The following is a 17,943-nucleotide window of genomic DNA, read 5'->3' as shown; positions in this document are numbered from 1 at the left end:
TTTTCATGACTGTTGGCTCTGTCTACCCCGCGGGGGACATAGACGTGATTATATGCTATGTTATTCTATATTAATTTAATGGAATTACGATTTACAAATTGCTAGGATATCGCTTGAAAAAATAATAGTGTAGTAGTTGGCGCCAAATTCGAAGCAAAAGCTTCTTTTATGTATAAAATAAAAGAAATTTGTTTTTAGTTATGAATAAAATAAAATAAATATTTATTTTTCTCCATAAGCACCACTTTACATAAAGTATTTAATGAGATCCCGTCTTTATCTCTCGTGATGTTATTAGTAGTTTTTGAACTAGATTTTTCCCGCAGAATACAGGTATTTCGCAAATTCCACGGGAACCATAGTTTTTAGCGAAGTGAAGAGTACTTTATGCCCTTCTCCAGGTTCTTAAAATGAAAAATTTCAAGAAGTTCAGAAGATGAAGGCAGAACGCGTGAAGAGACAACAAAGAAACAAACAAACTTACATTCGCATTTATGATATTAGTCGGGGGATTGCGATAAGTAAGGCTTATACAGTCCCAACTAAAAGCAGGTTGATAATATGAAATGATTTGTGCAAAAATTAACATGGAGTCCGAAATAATTTAACACACGGCTCTCATTGCGGGTGTTCACGGGATATTTATACATTGTAACGGATATAAATTGCAGACGTGTAATAATTAATTTGTTTGAAACGTGAAATATGGACGGCGCGCTTACACCAGAAGCATAATGCAAAAATGAATTTAATGAGGATTTTGATGCCGGTATTGTTAATAGTGCCGTGTGGTTGCCGACACTTTAATATAGCACCAGTCCACATCTTTTGCCATGGATGTCGTTAAAGGCGACTAAGGGATAAGCTTATTAACTTAGGATCCTTTTACAGGCGAGACTTCAGCCTCTGCCTTTTTTTATAAATTATTTTTTTTTACTAGTGTTCAAAGTACTAACTAATAAGTTCTCTTTGATTCATCGCAAAATTCTGGGTTATTTCATCGCAAAAAGTGTCAAAGTTGCCTATAGTCCTGGAAGATTAATCAGGGATCCTCGGGGACCCTGTAAAACATCCCGTGAGTTACAATCCGGGAGGGTCTGGGTCGTCCATCTTACTAATACTGTTTTACGTTTTAGTACGAAGAAAAAGGTGGTCGTATCAGAAAAAAATCGAAGGTTGTTAAACATATATGTGGCAACTGTTAACCTTATTGGTTAGACAGAGCCGAAAGTTATTTGAATTAAAATTTGGACATAATAATTTTATATAAATAATAGACAGAGCCAAAAGTCATTTGAATTAAAATTTGGACATAATAATTTTATATAAATAATATATAAAACGTGTATGTATAATAAGTGTTTTCAATTTTTTTTTAAGTGGAATCTGTTGTTAATGAAAATTAGCTTTTTATGTGTAACTGACACACTCATTCTAATTTCTAGAACGAATTTACTTTAATATGCAACTTTATTAGCTTATTAATTCATTCATATAATCACGTCTATATCCCTTGCGGGGTTGAAAGACTGATAGGCCACGTTCAGCTGTTAGGCGTAATGATAGAATTGAGATTCAAATAGTGACAGGTTGTTAGCCCATCGCCTAAAAGTGGAATCCCAGGTTTATAATCCTATCCTAATACTATTATTAATAATTTAACTAACCATCCTAAGATTTCTAGTAGACAACTGAAATCAACAAAACATTTTAAGAGATAAAAAGAAGAATAATCAATCACGACTTATTTTTAAAACTTTATCAATTTCGAAAACAGAAGAAAAACATGGCATTATTATCTTTGATTTCCATCAAATGGAAATGAAGCGAATTGATACAACCGAACAGAAATTGTCAACAAAAAGGCATAAATAATGCCCCTGGATACGGTTAATTGAAATCGCTTATTTTCATCAAGCGAGCCATTCAGAAGCGTTCAGGAAAACTGTTATATGAATCAGGAATAAACAACATTTTTTGTGGCTTGCTGAACGATTATTATTCACTTATTTATATAAATATTACTGAAATTACATTTTTATATAAAAATAAAACATTATAAAAAACTAATATAATAGATCTGATGATTATTATTTATTGTTATTGTGATAAAAATGGATTTTGACTTATTAAAATACATGAAAACGAATAAAATATAAAATAATAAACATAAAATTTGTTAAAAATAAGTTATTTATTGTCGTCACTATTAAACTTATTGGCATAGAATCCAATAACTTAAAGTATAGACTTAATTATTAATAATGATATTACACCATTGGTCATAGCATTTCACAATATGCATACAGCCTTTGTAACTGCTGACCAATTGTCAAAATAAAAATAAAAATCAGTGTTGGCGCTACGTACATACTTAGTGTAAGCCGATGTGTCTATTGGCTTAGATCACCTGGTGGTGACCCAGAAAACTTAACAAAAAACTCCCTGTGGACGTTATAGGCGATATAAGAATAAAACTACTAAATAACGTTGTCTTACTAAATAACGTACCGTGTGGTACCTGGCACCAATACAAAAAAGAATAGGACCACTCCATCTCTTTCCCATGGATGTCGTAAAGGGCGACTAAGGGATAGGCTTACAAACTTGGGATTCTTTTTTAGGCGATGGGCTAGCAACCTGTCACTAGTTATATCTCAATTCTATCGTTAAGCCAAATAGCTGAACGTGGCCATTCAGTCTTTTCAAGACTTTTGGCTCTGTCTACCTCGCAAGGGATATAGACGTGACCATATGTATGTATGTATAACGTTGTCTTACTGGTTAGTCCCAGTCGCGTTCTTACGTCTCTGGAAGAGAGTCTGTCCAAAGCCACACTTCATATTTGAGTAAGTCTGGATTTTCTACAAAACGGTAATCGTTTTACAATGCACCATTTGCAGGGGTACCTAACTCATTTAACATCTAGTTACATAATCGGTTGAAAATGCAGATTTCGTCACGATGTTTTCCTTTGCCATAAGTTTATTTATTTATTTATGTACACAAAATTATATACAGAAGCATTTATTACAGTAATTCTAGTACAAAGGTGCTACTTATTTCAAAAGAAATCTCTTCCAGTAGACCCATGAGAGGAGAGATTAATTTTGGAGCGGTATGGCGTGTGCATAATATAAGTTCTTACAGTTAACATACAATTTATCTTAAAACTTATAAAAGAGACATCAGTATATGGCTCCAACAGAATTCGAACTTATGTATCTTGTTTTATATTCGGCTATCTTAACTATTCGACCACCGGAGCTACGTCGGAAAGACTATAGTACAAATTTTTATGAAAATTAATGAAAAATTAACGAAAATGTTTATTCAATCACTTACAAAGGGCAACAACAATTTGTGTGGAGCCTCCATTTGTATTTGGAGTATCCGGGCTTCTTGGGTAGACATAATTTAAGTATGTAGTTAATGAAATCTAAGGTTACAACAGTAAAAATGAAGAGAAAATAAATTATACGTCCAAAACTTAAATTCACAAAACCCCCTGTGTATTGTGCCTATTTCTAGGTTAACCCCTGGAACGATTACAAAATACCATTTTCCACCATATCCTAACTCGGAAACGAACGCGAGACTAACAGGAAGAAAGTTACCACCGCGCCTAAAGCCGCCTTCGTATAAATTACATCAGAAGAAACGTATAAATTGCAGAAAAAAGAATTTCGTATAGTGGCACTCTCTGTCATGCGCTGTCGAGTGAAAGCGTCGCTTTATTATTAATGTCACTTTTTAGTTCCTCCCTTTTCTTTACGGAGCCTTCAAATGACAGACAAAAGCATACTTTGAAATATAACGATAAAGTATATTTCCGTTTGTAGCTGTCACGATCACAGATTTCGTTAAGCTTTTTGGTAGGTATTGACCTCTGGAAAGGTTAAGGCTGTAAATAATTGAAGGTAAATATGGGTATTGTGTTTAGGTTCGGTTTTGGATCGACAATTTATTTATTTGCCTATGATTCCTGGAATATCGTAAACGGATTCATTGAAATGTTTTCAAATGAGTTAGTATTTTTTTCATGAAATTATGTATATTTTTGTAATGTCTATCATTATTTCTCGGATTTTTGTAATATTTATGTGTAATTTTATGTTAAGGGTAGTGTACAACAGGTTTGCTAGTAACAGGTGTACGTAGGTGTAAACCCTTGAAAAGACCGCGATCTTTGGTCATCTATGAAGTAAAAACGTTGATTTTATTAATTAACTTAAGCTTTTTTTTACATTATGTCATCTAAATAACTTCCAACAATTATAATAAAAAAATACTCTTAATACCTTGAGTTGAGCTTAGATACTTAAGAATTTGAATTTTCTTTTGAAATATCTTCACAGAATTGCAGAAGTACCAGTGAAAAAAATCTCTTCCCGCGTATACTTAACAAAACAATAAATTACACAAAACGATGACACCAACGCGGTAACGTTAATTAAGCAAACAGTATAACTTAGAGGAGTGAATAACGTTCGCAAAAATTAAAATTAAACAAGGCGAGAGCTCTCGTAGAAAAAAGCGGACATTGAAGTGTAACTGGTATAGAGTAGGCATCTGCCTAAATAATAATATATGTTATGCATAGTAATGTTATCAAAGTTAGCACAACTACTCGTTAATATTCGTTTCAGCTTTTATTCATATATTAACTCACATATAATTATGTGAGTAATTACAGCAGCAAGAAAAGATAAATTATCTGTTTGTTTAATAAATTATTTTGAAATATTGGTCTAGTGGTAAATTGTCGACATTTAATTACATAATAACATTAAAAATAAAACAACATTTCTTTTCGAAAATATGTTTGTTTTGTCAATTATTATAATTATTGATATCCAATCAGCGCACGACCGAGGTACACCCACAAGTAGATTACTCGTATTTACAATTGATTGTCAGCTCTGTACAGTTCACCTCAATGTGCATCAAAGCTTTATTAGTTGCCTGCAGCGATATTACCTCATTCCATAATTTTTCGTCGTAAATAAAGGACAAAGAACTTTGGAACAAATAATTACTAACTCGAATAAGGACTTTAATTGAAAATATCATGATTTATTAATGAGTTATGAATAAAGTTCGAATTTTAAAGTAAAGTTATGTAAAAGTAAATTAATTATGATTTTTACAATATAAGTACCACTAATTATTAAATTATTATAAATATTGAATTAAGGTGGACGATTTATTTAGGATTTCGCCTTTAAAACTGAAAATCTAGATTAAAATCCCTCTAAAGCAATGTATTCTTGACTCTTTCCTGAATTACCTTACAGTCGGAGAAATATCGTGAGGAAACCTGCAGCTTCAGGTAACCGATTGAGTAACCACCGTCCATGCTAGGTTGCTATAGGTTCTATTAGGATCGCTGAATCCACGTAATAACCTAAATTTCCTTCTAAAACGTCGTCATAAGCTGACCTTATATTTCTGTTGATAAATTATTAAAGGTGAAATTTTACACGAATATTATCTTCGTGTTGTCGTTAATTTCACCTCCATTTTAACAAATTGGTTAAATTATTTCAAAGTGTTACCCTAGACGAAAACAATTTTGTGTATTTCAATTTTTAAAAATTCAATAAATCTCATTTTATCAAAAAAAAAAAAACACTTACTTCACGGGTGATAAGAGCGTTTATCAAAAAGCAAATTTAGATGTTATTAAACTCCGCGTAATTTGTTTCCAGGCTAAATTTTCCTTGAACATAACAACTTGTACAACATTTTATATAACTTGATTAGATCGGTATTCCAAAGAAACATTTATTTACCTCCTGAAAATCGATTACTCCGTGATGCTTACCTGAAAACAGATACAAGTAATTTAATAAAATTTTTGTTACACTTATATTATCAACTTATATTCTTAAATGTAATATAAAGAAACCTAAATTATTTTCCAATAAAAGATACTAGTTTTTAATGTAAAACAAATAAGAACGTACATACGTACGTCTTTGCGTAGTTTGGTAGACAGAGCCATAAGTCTCGAAAAGACCAATAGGCCAAGTTCAGCTCAATTGAGATTCAAATTGTAACAAGTTCAAAGTTAATATGACTATCCATTAGTTGCCTTTTACGAAATCCATGGGAAAGAGATGAAAATTTCAATAAAACTAGATAAGCATACAAAGTGTGAAGTGGTAACAAATATCAAAATAAACAAGTAACAAACTAAATTTCACATTTATTCCGTCCCAACTTTCCAACCTAATATTATTAATGCGAATATGAGTTAGGGTTATTGTCTGTTTGTTTGTTACCGCTTGACGCTTTTATAAACTATTATTCTATAAGTTTCATTTACACATAGTTATAAAATTTAATTTGTTTAAAGAGTACCTTTTATGCCGAAAAATAAATTATTCAGTGCGTTTTGCGATAAACTACGTGTACTTTGCATGAGAGAATCCGATGAGAAGTAAGTAATATCATATTATTCCGTACTATTAATCTTCTTTCTTTTTTAATAGTCATTCCCACGGCTACACACATATAACGCGCCGTGTGGTTCCCGGCACCAATAAAAAAAGGATAAGATCACTCCATCTCTTTCCCATGGATGTCGTAAAAGGCGACTAAGGGATAGGCTTACAAAATTGGGATTCTTTTTTAGGCGATGGGCTAGCAACCTGTCACTATTTGAATCTGAATTCTATCATTAAGCCAAATAGCTGAACGTGGCCATTCAGTCTTTTCAAGACTGTTGGCTCTGTCTACCCCGCAATGGATATAGATATGACCATATGTATGTATGTATGTACACACGTATAACTTCGTCTGTGTTACCTTTAATTTGACAGGCTTTCGATTTGGTGTACTGTCGATGTGGCTTACCGTCTATGTAGACCTTCGCTTTTATAATATGTAATATACAATTTCGTTCATAAGTGTTACTCAATACTTATATAATGTAGATTATTTTCATGTATTTGTATTTTATCTTGGAATGTTGAATGTTTATCTCAAATTGATCTTATTTTCACCCATATTACAATCTCAGTTGGCATTCTCCACCTAATGACAATGACATTAAGACCACCTGTTGTACATTATTTTAGGTGCAATAAAAATTAAATAAAAAAAAGTTATAAATTTTTACGATTAATCTTAAATTTCTCCCTAAAAATTAATAAATATTTTATATATGTACAAGTTGACATAATATAAACATGACATATAATCACGTCTCTATCCCTTGCGGGGTAGACAGAGCCAACAGTCTCGAAAAGACTGATAGGCCACGTTCAGCTGTTTGGTTTAATGATAGAATTGAGATTCAAATAGTGACAGGTTGTTAGCCCATCGCCTAAAAGAGGAATCCCAAGTACATAGCCTATCCCTTAGTCGCCTTTTACGACATCAATAGGAAAGAGATGGAGTGGTCCTATTTTTTTTTTATCTATTGGTGCCAGAAACCACACGGCATTATTAGTTGACCACATTCGATAACACCTATCGTATTATCCAGTTTAAAATTCATTTATAATTCTGACATGTTAACTTGATACACAAATGACATAGGTAAAATTATAGTAACGAAACAACCTTATTTTCGTGAAGCCAAAACTAAGGACGCGTTTCAACACAAACACTCTTAGGGAGTAGACTGTCTTGAACTTGGCCCTTAATCTGTGAAAGGTCCCTTATTTCCCTGTCCCGTCCGAGAGGCATTCTACCCTTTTGAGGTGATTATGTCATGTTTTGCGATATCGTACTTATATTGCTACTATGTATAATGGCTTTGCTCGGTCGTCTCTTCAATTTATTTGTATTATATTGAACAACCGTTTGAAAAAATCATAAAGCGAATTAATATCTATCATACCTACCTATCATTTTCCCTCTCCTATTTTAGGTACATGAATCTTGGTTTGTCTATGCTTTTTGAATGGAGGAGTGCCGTGTGGTTCCCAGCACCAGTAGAAAAAATAATAGGACCACTCCATGTTTTTCCCCATGGATATCGTAAAAGGCGACCAAGGGATAGGCTTTTATACTTGGGATTATTATTTTAGGGGATGGGTAGCAAACCTGTTACTATTTGAATCTCAATTCTATCATTATGTCAAACAGTGAAACGTGGCCTTTTGTCTTTTGAAGACTATTGGCTCTAACTATCCCGCGAGGAATATAGACGTGATTATATGTATGTATGTACGGAGGAAGCTCCAATTAACTCCACCGAGAAGAGTTAGCTCTTAAATTTAAGAAGAAACTACCATTATTGAGTGACTGATATACAGCGTGTATTCGTCCATTCTTCATTCATACGTTTAATGAACGTTACACAATACATAAAAAAATGTATGGACGTATATTTTTTATTGATTCAATTAATAAGGAAGGTTTTATTGCTTTACATCCAAGGGTTACATTTAAACCGCCTGCGTTTCCACATTCAGCAGTTTGACTTATGACGGAATTGAGATTCAAATAGTGACAGGTTCCTAGCCCATCGCTTAAAGAAGTATTCTAAGTTTATAGCCTTTTCCTTAGTCTTCTTTACGACATCCACGGGAAAGACAGTAATTTAACTTACAAAGACGAGGAATGAACCTATCCACTTACCCACAAAATCACTACACATCGCTAAGTGCAAACCTAATTGGGTATTTATAATTAAATACATAATGAGCTGTTAACGAAACTAGGTCAATATAATCAGACAAACACATTCAGTGCATTGCGTTTCCAAAAATCTGGGTTACGTACATAAGTACTAGTAATAAATTCGTGGATTCATTTCATGGAATTGCGTGTGAATGAAATGAGGTGAAATTGAAAACGACGAGAGGCCGGCAAATATCACATTTCACATGTACCTACCTTCTTTATGGAGGCTTACCGACATTGATCGGTTTAATCCCGAACACTTTTATTGGAAGTAAGGCTTTGCCAGCGGCTTGAGGCAAATTGAGAATAGAATAGAATTTTTTTTTCAAAATTGGATACAAGGTAACACTTATTGACGTCACATCGCTTAAATATATTTATTAGTACTACCGCTTCCAAAGCGCATGTGTAGAAGAAGCGGCGGAACAAACTACACTGCAGCATTAAAATTAATAAAAACCTAAAAATAATGATAAGAAGAATAGCGTGTTCGTGTTATACTATAAGAATGATCTCCTTTAAAATCCTCAACACCATTCCGTCGCCGGCGCACGTGCCGCCGGGACGTTTATTAACAACACGTCATAATCCCGGTCTTCCAGACATTAGATGTGTGTTCACAGCACGACAGAGACAGTCCGACTATAAGGCTCGCCGGACGTGATTTGTTTCCGTATGTTGTGATTCTTCTGAAGCAATGATGTTTATACGTATACATTTTTATAATTGCAACTTATAGGGCGTATTATTCATGCACTTTGAAATAATATGTCACGGGAAAAATATACTTAAAAACAAATGAAACTAAAATTCCGCTCTTCTTGGACTAATTTAAAACTGTATATTTTCGTTAAAAGAATTACATTATATGTACATTAAATACAAACGGGACTTATATGTTAACAATTTGCTCTTCAACTTGTCTCTTCATCGTCACTTTTTTATTTATGTTCTGTCTGAAAAACTATCTTTTTTATTACTCACACCGGCGCTCTGTAAGTATGTATGTATTGTCGAGAATTAAAGTTTGTCCGGTCCCAACGATCATTTAGTGGCGCACAGTACGAGTAATTAGCCAACTAAGTTAAAACTGAACATAACCGCCATATTTATGTTTGCGAAATTATCAAAAGCGGTGATTACGAACACAATTAGCGGCCGCAATATATTATTGTGGGCCGGAATAGGATTATGTAAATAATGTGTGTAACTTAGTTAAACAAACGTTACGAGGTAATAACGCGTTTTCAATATACAGAAGTAATTATTGGTTTGTTTAATTAGTGGTGTACATAGTGGTCTATGCCAATTAATGGCTTTTAAAAATATTTTTGTGAGGTTAGACTAAGTACCTATTTAATCTTCTATTATGTTAATCTTTGTACCACCTATATAATTGTGTTATTCCTTCAAATATAGTAGTATTATTCGAGCATTCACTCGTTTCATTTACCTGACTACGTCACACCCTTATATGGCGACCCTGCCTATGGAATCTTCCACCGCGCCGCGAATTTGAGACGTTACTCGTGTAATCGTTAATAAGGACAATGGAAAAGTACCAGTTCTATCTTTGTTTCGGACTAAACGCTAGTGTACACGTGAATAAAAAATTTCACAAAAATAATGGGCTCCCCACAGTCTAAAGAAGAAACCCTGGTCATCCAGAATGCTGCGGCTGGCGATAATAAAGCAACTACAGAACAAATTCGTTTTCATATGAGCACCACAAATATTATCCTGTGTGTTATCCTGTTAATTATACTGTGTGGCGTGCTGTTCTTCATATATCGACTATATAGAAAATGCCATAGAAAATGGATTGTTAAGGAGATAAATCGGGCGACTATAAGAAGATCACTTTTCCGGCGACAGTTGGAAGACCTTAACCCACCCCAAAAAATCTATTCAAAAGAAATGGTGTAAAAAATAAATAAAAATAAAAGTGCATAAATATATTTCAAAAGTGAAAATTTATTATATAAAAATAAATATTAAAAAAAAAAAAGTGAAAATAATAAAATACAATAATCTACTTAAAAAAAAAAAAAAAAAAAAGTATCTTAAATATATAATCAAATATCCTAATAATAATTTTATGTACGAGATATAGGTCACCGGTAAGGAATGCAGCGACTTTCCATATACGGACGGACGGATGATGCACTGTGACTGAACTTTGGACTTGATAGTGTTAATTGTAATCGCGATTATATTTTAAAGTCTATTTTTATTTATTTTTTAATGTGTTATGTTCTTTATGTGCACAGGTACAAGAATATTTTACTCTACGTTATGGTGGTAAGTGACTAATGGAAACTATTATATCATTGTATGAGGAATTAAAGAAAATTAGAGTATATTTAATTAAATTAGGAGCCAGTCGAAGAACGGAAAAAGTGTTAGTAAACAAATTAAATGAGATTAATGCAATCTATGAGAAATATGAGACGTGGCTGATAGGTTTTGAAGAAAAACTTAAGAGAAAATATTATAGTTCGGATGATATTATATTAATCAAAAATTATTGTAGTCGATTTTTAGAGTTACATGAAAATATTTTAGTGTTGTGTAATAGTGATAAGCCGAAGTCATCGTTCAACATGAATTCTTTTGATTTAAAAACGGCGTTAAATCTTTTACCTATTATGACAAATGAGGAGTCGAATACAAAACAGTTGATTGATAACATTGAATATTATAATACTTTATTGAAAGAAGATACATGTAAACAAAATTTAATTAATTTCGTATTAAAAAGTAGGCTTTCTCCTGAAGCTAAGTTAAAATTAAAATCAAAATATGAATCAGTTAATGAGTTAATTATTGATATGAGAAATGTATTATTGTGTAAGAAAGCTGCAACGGCAATACAAAATAAATTACAAAAAATTAGACAAAATGACTTGTCAATTGCTGACTATGGTAAAGAAATAACGGAACTATTTGTTGATTTAACGATAACGCAAGCTGACGGGAATGATCAATGCTATAAAATATTAAAACCTATTAATGAAAAAATGGCTGTTAAGCAATTTGCTGACGGCTTGCGTAATCGTCGACTTAGTACGATTATTTCTGCCAGGAATTATAGTTCACTTAAAGATGCTGTACAGGCAGCCCAAGATGAAGAAGTATCAATTCCTTCAACATCTGGAGAAATCATGGGTATGTACAAGAAACCATACCATAATAAATATTTCAACAATGGTTCAAATTATTATAGAAGCTGGCGTGGAGGACGTTGCCGCTATCCTGTACATAGAGGAAGAGCTCGAGGACAGCAAGCAGCTCATCTAGCTTCTCGAGGACAAGGGTCACGAGGTCAGTACACGCGAGGAAGTAGCGGAGGTCCACAGCAGAGAGGTAAATTTTTTAATTCAACTAGAGGAAATCAAGGGATGCGTAATAATCGTAATATTCATTTAATGCATGATAATGATAATAATAATTTCGAAAAATTTGAAGAGTCAGAACTTTCTTTGAATCAGTTTTTTCGTGAGGAATAGTGAAAAATTTATTTTAGCCAGTGATAGTAATTGTTATATTTCTTTACTTTCATCATCATGTAATAATTATAACAAAAAATATTTTTTAGTAGATTCTGGAGCATCAATATCGGCATGTACGTATAAACATGCTATAGAATGTAACATTCCAATCCATAAGGAGAATGTAACAATCAACGGTTTAGGTGGAAGTGTACAAGCAATAGGATACTTATTTTTACCATTAACTTTTAATAATGAAACATTCAATCATAAGTTTTTTGTTTTTCAAAATTTACCAATTAAAGGAAGTGGAATTTTAGGCCGTGATTTTTTAAATAGATGCAAAGCTCAATTAGACTTCAGTAAAAATACTTTGACATTATTTATTAATTCGAAAATTACTTTACCTTTAATAAATACATGTAATGTTATTTTTGAGATCCCAGCTAGAAGCGAGTCAATACATTTTATACATACGGACATTAATGAAGATTGTGTCATATTATCTCAAGAAATAAAACATGGTATATTTTTAGCAAGTTCCATATGTTCACCAAAAGATGGATTGATTCCTGTTAGAATACTTAATGTTACTGAAAATGATGTTCAACTCACAGAAATAAATCCAAAAATTGATAAAGTTAGTAACTATAATATTTGTGAATTTGAAAAGTCAACGACCGATTCAAATAGAGTGAAAAAACTTTTCTCATTAATGAAATTGCAACATTTAAATATTGAGGAACAAAAAACTATTGAGAACATTTGCGCTAAATATTCAGATATATTTTACCTCCCTGGTGATAAATTAAGTACTACTGATGTATACACACATACTATTTCTGTCAAACCTAATACAAATCCAATCTTTTCAAAACAATATCGTTTGCCATACTCTCAAAAGGACGAAATTAAACGCCAAATTGATAAAATGTTAGAGGAAGGGATAATTGAACCTAGCAAGAGCGATTGGTCTAGTCCAATACTGTTAGTACCTAAAAAATCAGATTCAACAGGAGACAAAAAATGGAGGCTTGTCGTAGATTATAGGAAATTGAATAATCAGATTGAAGACGATAAATTCCCACTACCAGATATTACTGAAATTCTGGACTCGTTGTCAGGTAGCATTTATTTCACACATTTAGACTTGCATCAAGGATACTATAATGTTAATTTAGATGAAAACAGTAGAAAATTTACAGCTTTCCATTCAGGACAGTATCAGATGACACGTATGCCAATGGGACTTAAAACTAGCCCAAGTTCATTTTCCAGAATGATTACATTGGCAATGGCTGGTCTAAATTATGAAAAATGTCTAATTTATTTAGATGACTTAATTGTTTTTGGCCGTAATTTAACAATTCATAATAAAAATTTACAAGATGTTTTTGAAAGATTACGTCAGGTCAATTTAAAATTGAACCCAGTAAAATGCGATTTTCTTAAAAAAGAAATTTTGTATTTAGGTCATGTGATTTCTAATGAAGGTATAATGCCGGATCCTGCAAAAATATCTGCAGTACAAAATTATCCAGTTCCTACAAATTCAGACGAAGTAAAAAGATTTGTAGCTTTCACGAATTACTATAGAAAATTCATACCAAAATTTGCAGAAATCGCATATCCTTTAAATAAATTAACTAGAAAAGGCGTACCATTTGAATGGAATACCGAAAGTCAAAACTCTTTTGAAAAACTAAAAGAACTACTAATAAGCCCACCTGTGTTACAGTATCCCGATTTTTCGGAACAAAATAAATTTATAGTACAAACTGATGCTTCAAATAATGCTATAGGAGCAATTTTATCAAACAAAAATGGACGACCAATAGCTTATGCTAGTAGGAGCTTAAATAAAGGTGAAAAGAATTATCCAGTGATAGAAAAAGAATTGCTAGCAATAGTATGGGCTGTGAAGTATTTTCGTCCATATTTATATGGACGCCCATTTAAAATACTGACAGACCATAAACCACTAGTATACTTGTTCAATATGAGAGATCCTTCGAGTAGGCTCATGAAATTTAGAATCATATTAGAGGAATATAATTTTGAAGTAGAATATGTTAAAGGTTCTGAAAATGCAGCTGCAGATGCATTGTCTAGAATCACATTAAATGATTTAAAAGAAATGCACGAAAGTGTTATTAATGTTATGACAAGAGCGGGCGCAAGAAAATTAAATAAACTAGATTCATCGGTAGATATGGATGCTTTAGACTTGAGGCCTGATCAACCAAAGGTCGTAAGTACCCATATAAGACCGAAAGAATCAGTAGAATTAAAACTTATTGATATTAAGGGACTAAAACAATTTAAAAAAGAGGGAATTATCACAAAAGAAAATAAAATATTATGCTATATTGAAAGTAAAAGAACAATTTATGTGAAATTTCTAGATTCTCAATCACAAATGACGCGAGGCGAATTTGTGAGAGATTTAGATAATTTTTGTAATTTATTAAAGTTAGAAGAAATATACATATTAAAGAGTAAAGATAATGAAATTTTTATAGAAAAATTATTAGATAAAATAAAAAACGATAAGAATAGGTCCGGACCGCGTATATGTATTTTAAGTAATGTAAAAAGAATTGAGAATAAACATGATAGAAAAATAATTTTAAATGATTTTCATCTCTTGCCTAGCAGTGGCCATGCTGGTATGAGAAGAATGTCAAACAACATAAAGAAATATTATTTCTGGCCTGGTATTGATAAAGATGTTAGAGAATTTGTAAAACGTTGCGACAGTTGTCAACGTCAAAAACATTCAATACCAAAGAAAGAACCAATGGAAATTACTAGTACAGCGCATACTGCATTTGAAAAAGTATTCTTAGATCTTGTTGGTCCTTTGGAAAGAGATAATGATAATTATTCTTATATACTAACGTGTCAATGCGAACTGACAAAATATGTAGAAGGTTATCCCTTAATTTCCAAAAAAGCTGATGAAGTAGCAAGATCGTTTGTTAATAATTTTATTCTCAGGTATGGTGTGCCAAAATGTATAGCTACAGATAGAGGGAAGGAGTTTTTATCAGAAATTTTTCAAGAGGTATGTAAATTATTAAATATTAAACAACTCAACTCAACAGCCCACCATCACGAGTCCATAGGAGCTCTGGAAGTCACTCACAAACATTTGAATGCGTTTCTACGTATTCAAACAGAGAATCACCCGGAGATGTGGAGTAAGTGGATTCCTTTTTGGTGTTTCTCTTACAATACAGGAGTTCATACTGAAACAGATTTCACCCCGTACGAGTTGGTGTTTGGTAAGAAATGTTCTCTCCCTAGTAATCTGACAAATGATGTAGAACCTCTTTATAATTATGAGAGCTATCCACATGAATTGAAATACCGTTTGCAACTTTCTCAAAAAGAGGCTAGAAATAATTTGTTAAGAAGTAAGATAAATAGAAAGTATGTGTATGACAAAAATATTAATCCTGTAAGCTATAAGGAAAATGATTTAATTTTAGTAAAAAATAATACACCTAGTAATAAATTAGATAATATATATTTAGGCCCTTATAAAGTTATTAAGGACATACCACCAAACGTAGAGATAATAAATAAGTATGGTAAAATAGACATTGTACATAAAAACCGTACAAAACCTTATTATAAAACGTAAAAAATAGATTATATTTTATCAATTTGACTGTAAAAAAAAAATATATTATATAAATTCATTTTTTTTTTTCAATAAGTGCGGTGATGTGAGGTTAGACTAAGTACCTATTTAATCTTCTATTATATTAATCTTTGTACCACCTATATAATTGTGTTATTCCTTCAAATATAGTAGTATTATTCGAGCATTCACTCGTTTCATTTACCTGACTACGTCACACCCTTATATTTTAAATATTGATTGCACATGAAAATGTTTTATATAGGAGAAGTTTACCTATATCTAAAGAAATATAATTAAAAGTAATTTTTTTAATCGAGTTTATAGCTGAATGCGATAATGAAAGTATATGTAGTTTATTGACATCTTAAATATAACCCGATTTAGGTATAGCCAAAAGATAGGAGTTACCTTAATTGTAATTGTGCGTCCGGTGTAGGTAGCAAATAAATCACTAAACTCACGGAAATGTTTATATAGTTTATTTAACAGAAGGCAAGATAAAAGCACAGTGAATAGCAAGATAGAAATGAAAGATCACCGCACAGATAGAAAGAAAAATTCGGAAGAAAAGCTATAGCTAGAAAGTTCAGCTAATTGCGTACGTGCGTAATAATGTAAACAAAGCGTTAGCAGTGAATGTACAAGCGACGTGAGCTTCGCGTCAGGATATGATCTCGACTGGCCGATGGTCAGCGACGACGGCCGAGGAATGCGCTCGCGCAACGCCCAGCGAAACCGGTTTTGATCTACGGGGATAATACGCGTTTCCATAAGACCGCGACTACAACTGACTGGTACACGGCACATCCGATACGATATTCAATATTGATATCATGTATATAAGGATTTAGATTGTAAATATAAAGTGTAAACATTATTAATATTTAGAATTACGAAAGTGTATATATTGTAAATAAATAAATTGTAAATATAAAATTTGTTAAGGTTTAAATTATAAAATATAAACGTGTATAAATAAAATAGTAAAATGTATAATTGATATATGTATATACACATGCAAGGTAGGTAGGTCACCTACATCACTCCCCTCCAGAGACCGTGTCTACGGGCGATAATAATCTGGGAACTTAACGCATCGACCAGAACGGGTTGTGGTTGCTTGGGAAGGAGTGGTTTCAGTAGATTTGCTTAGTGATGGTGGGGATAAAATATTTTTAGTATACCTATCACTACTATTGCTACTAGTGGGGATGTCAGACAGCATGTAGGCTGGTTTTAGCCGATCAATAGATACTGTGACGATTCTATTTTTGACCTTTAGCTTATAAACTTTGGGACCTCTTTTGACCACTTCATAAGGGCCATTGTAAGCGGGTTGAAAAGTACCACGGACAGTGTCATCTCTTACATATACGTGACTAGAAGTGTCCAGGTCTTTATATATAAACACTTTATCCTTATTGTGGTGAGAAGTTGAGACGGGTTGGAGATTAGTGGCAAATGAGCGTAAGCGAGCAGCGAAATCGCGGATGTCGGTGGTGTGGCAAACTGATTTGTCACCAAAAAAATCACCTGGCATTCGTAGGGTTTCTCCATAGAGAAGTTCAGATGGAGTGGCCTGTAAATCTTCTTTAATCGCATTGCGTATGCCCAGTAAGACTAAAGGTAAAGTTTCCGTCCAGTTCACATCGCTATGACACGTTATGGCTGTTTTTAGTTGGCGATGAAAACGTTCAACTAATCCGTTACACTGGGGATGGTATGCGGTTGTTTTTCGGTGTCGGAATCCTATTTGTTTGGCCAACTGTTGGAATAGGGACGATTCAAATTGTTTTCCGCGATCGGAGACTATATCTGTGGGACAGCCGTATCGGGAAATCCAGTTGGACACAAAGGCTTTGGCCACTGCTTCTGCGGTAATTTCGACGAGTGGGACAGCTTCAGGCCATCGCGTGAAGCGATCGACTGCTGTCAAACAATATCTAAAACCAGCAGATGGTGGGAGGGGACCAATCAGGTCTATATGGACATATTTGAAGCGTGCTTTCGGTAAATCTAAGGTACCTAAAGGTGAAGATACATGACGATTTACCTTGGCTCGCTGACAAGCCAAACATGCCTTAGACCACTCACGACAGTCTTTCCTCATTGAAGGCCAAACATAACGTTGAGCAACTAATTTTGCACTAGCGTTTGCAC

General features: G+C 33.0%; 2 protein-coding genes across 5 annotated transcripts in view; one reads left to right on the top strand and one right to left on the bottom strand.

Moving 5' to 3' along the window:
- LOC106136110 (protein sidekick-1) overlaps nucleotides 1–17,943 on the bottom strand; it is a 149,549-nt gene that overhangs the window by 105,978 nt on the left and 25,628 nt on the right. The gene's annotated exons all lie outside the window — the stretch shown is intronic.
- LOC132902624 (uncharacterized) lies at nucleotides 10,707–12,149 on the top strand. The gene has a single exon (XM_060948534.1). The coding sequence runs from the start codon at nucleotides 10,953–10,955 to the stop codon at nucleotides 12,147–12,149; it is 1,197 nt and encodes a 398-aa protein (XP_060804517.1). The 5' UTR covers nucleotides 10,707–10,952.

Source organism: Amyelois transitella, chromosome 16, assembly GCF_032362555.1.
Source record: "Amyelois transitella isolate CPQ chromosome 16, ilAmyTran1.1, whole genome shotgun sequence".
NCBI classification, from domain to species: Eukaryota; Metazoa; Arthropoda; class Insecta; order Lepidoptera; family Pyralidae; genus Amyelois; species Amyelois transitella.
Note: the sequence above shows the minus strand (reverse complement) of the source record. Positions and strands in the feature narration are given on the sequence as shown.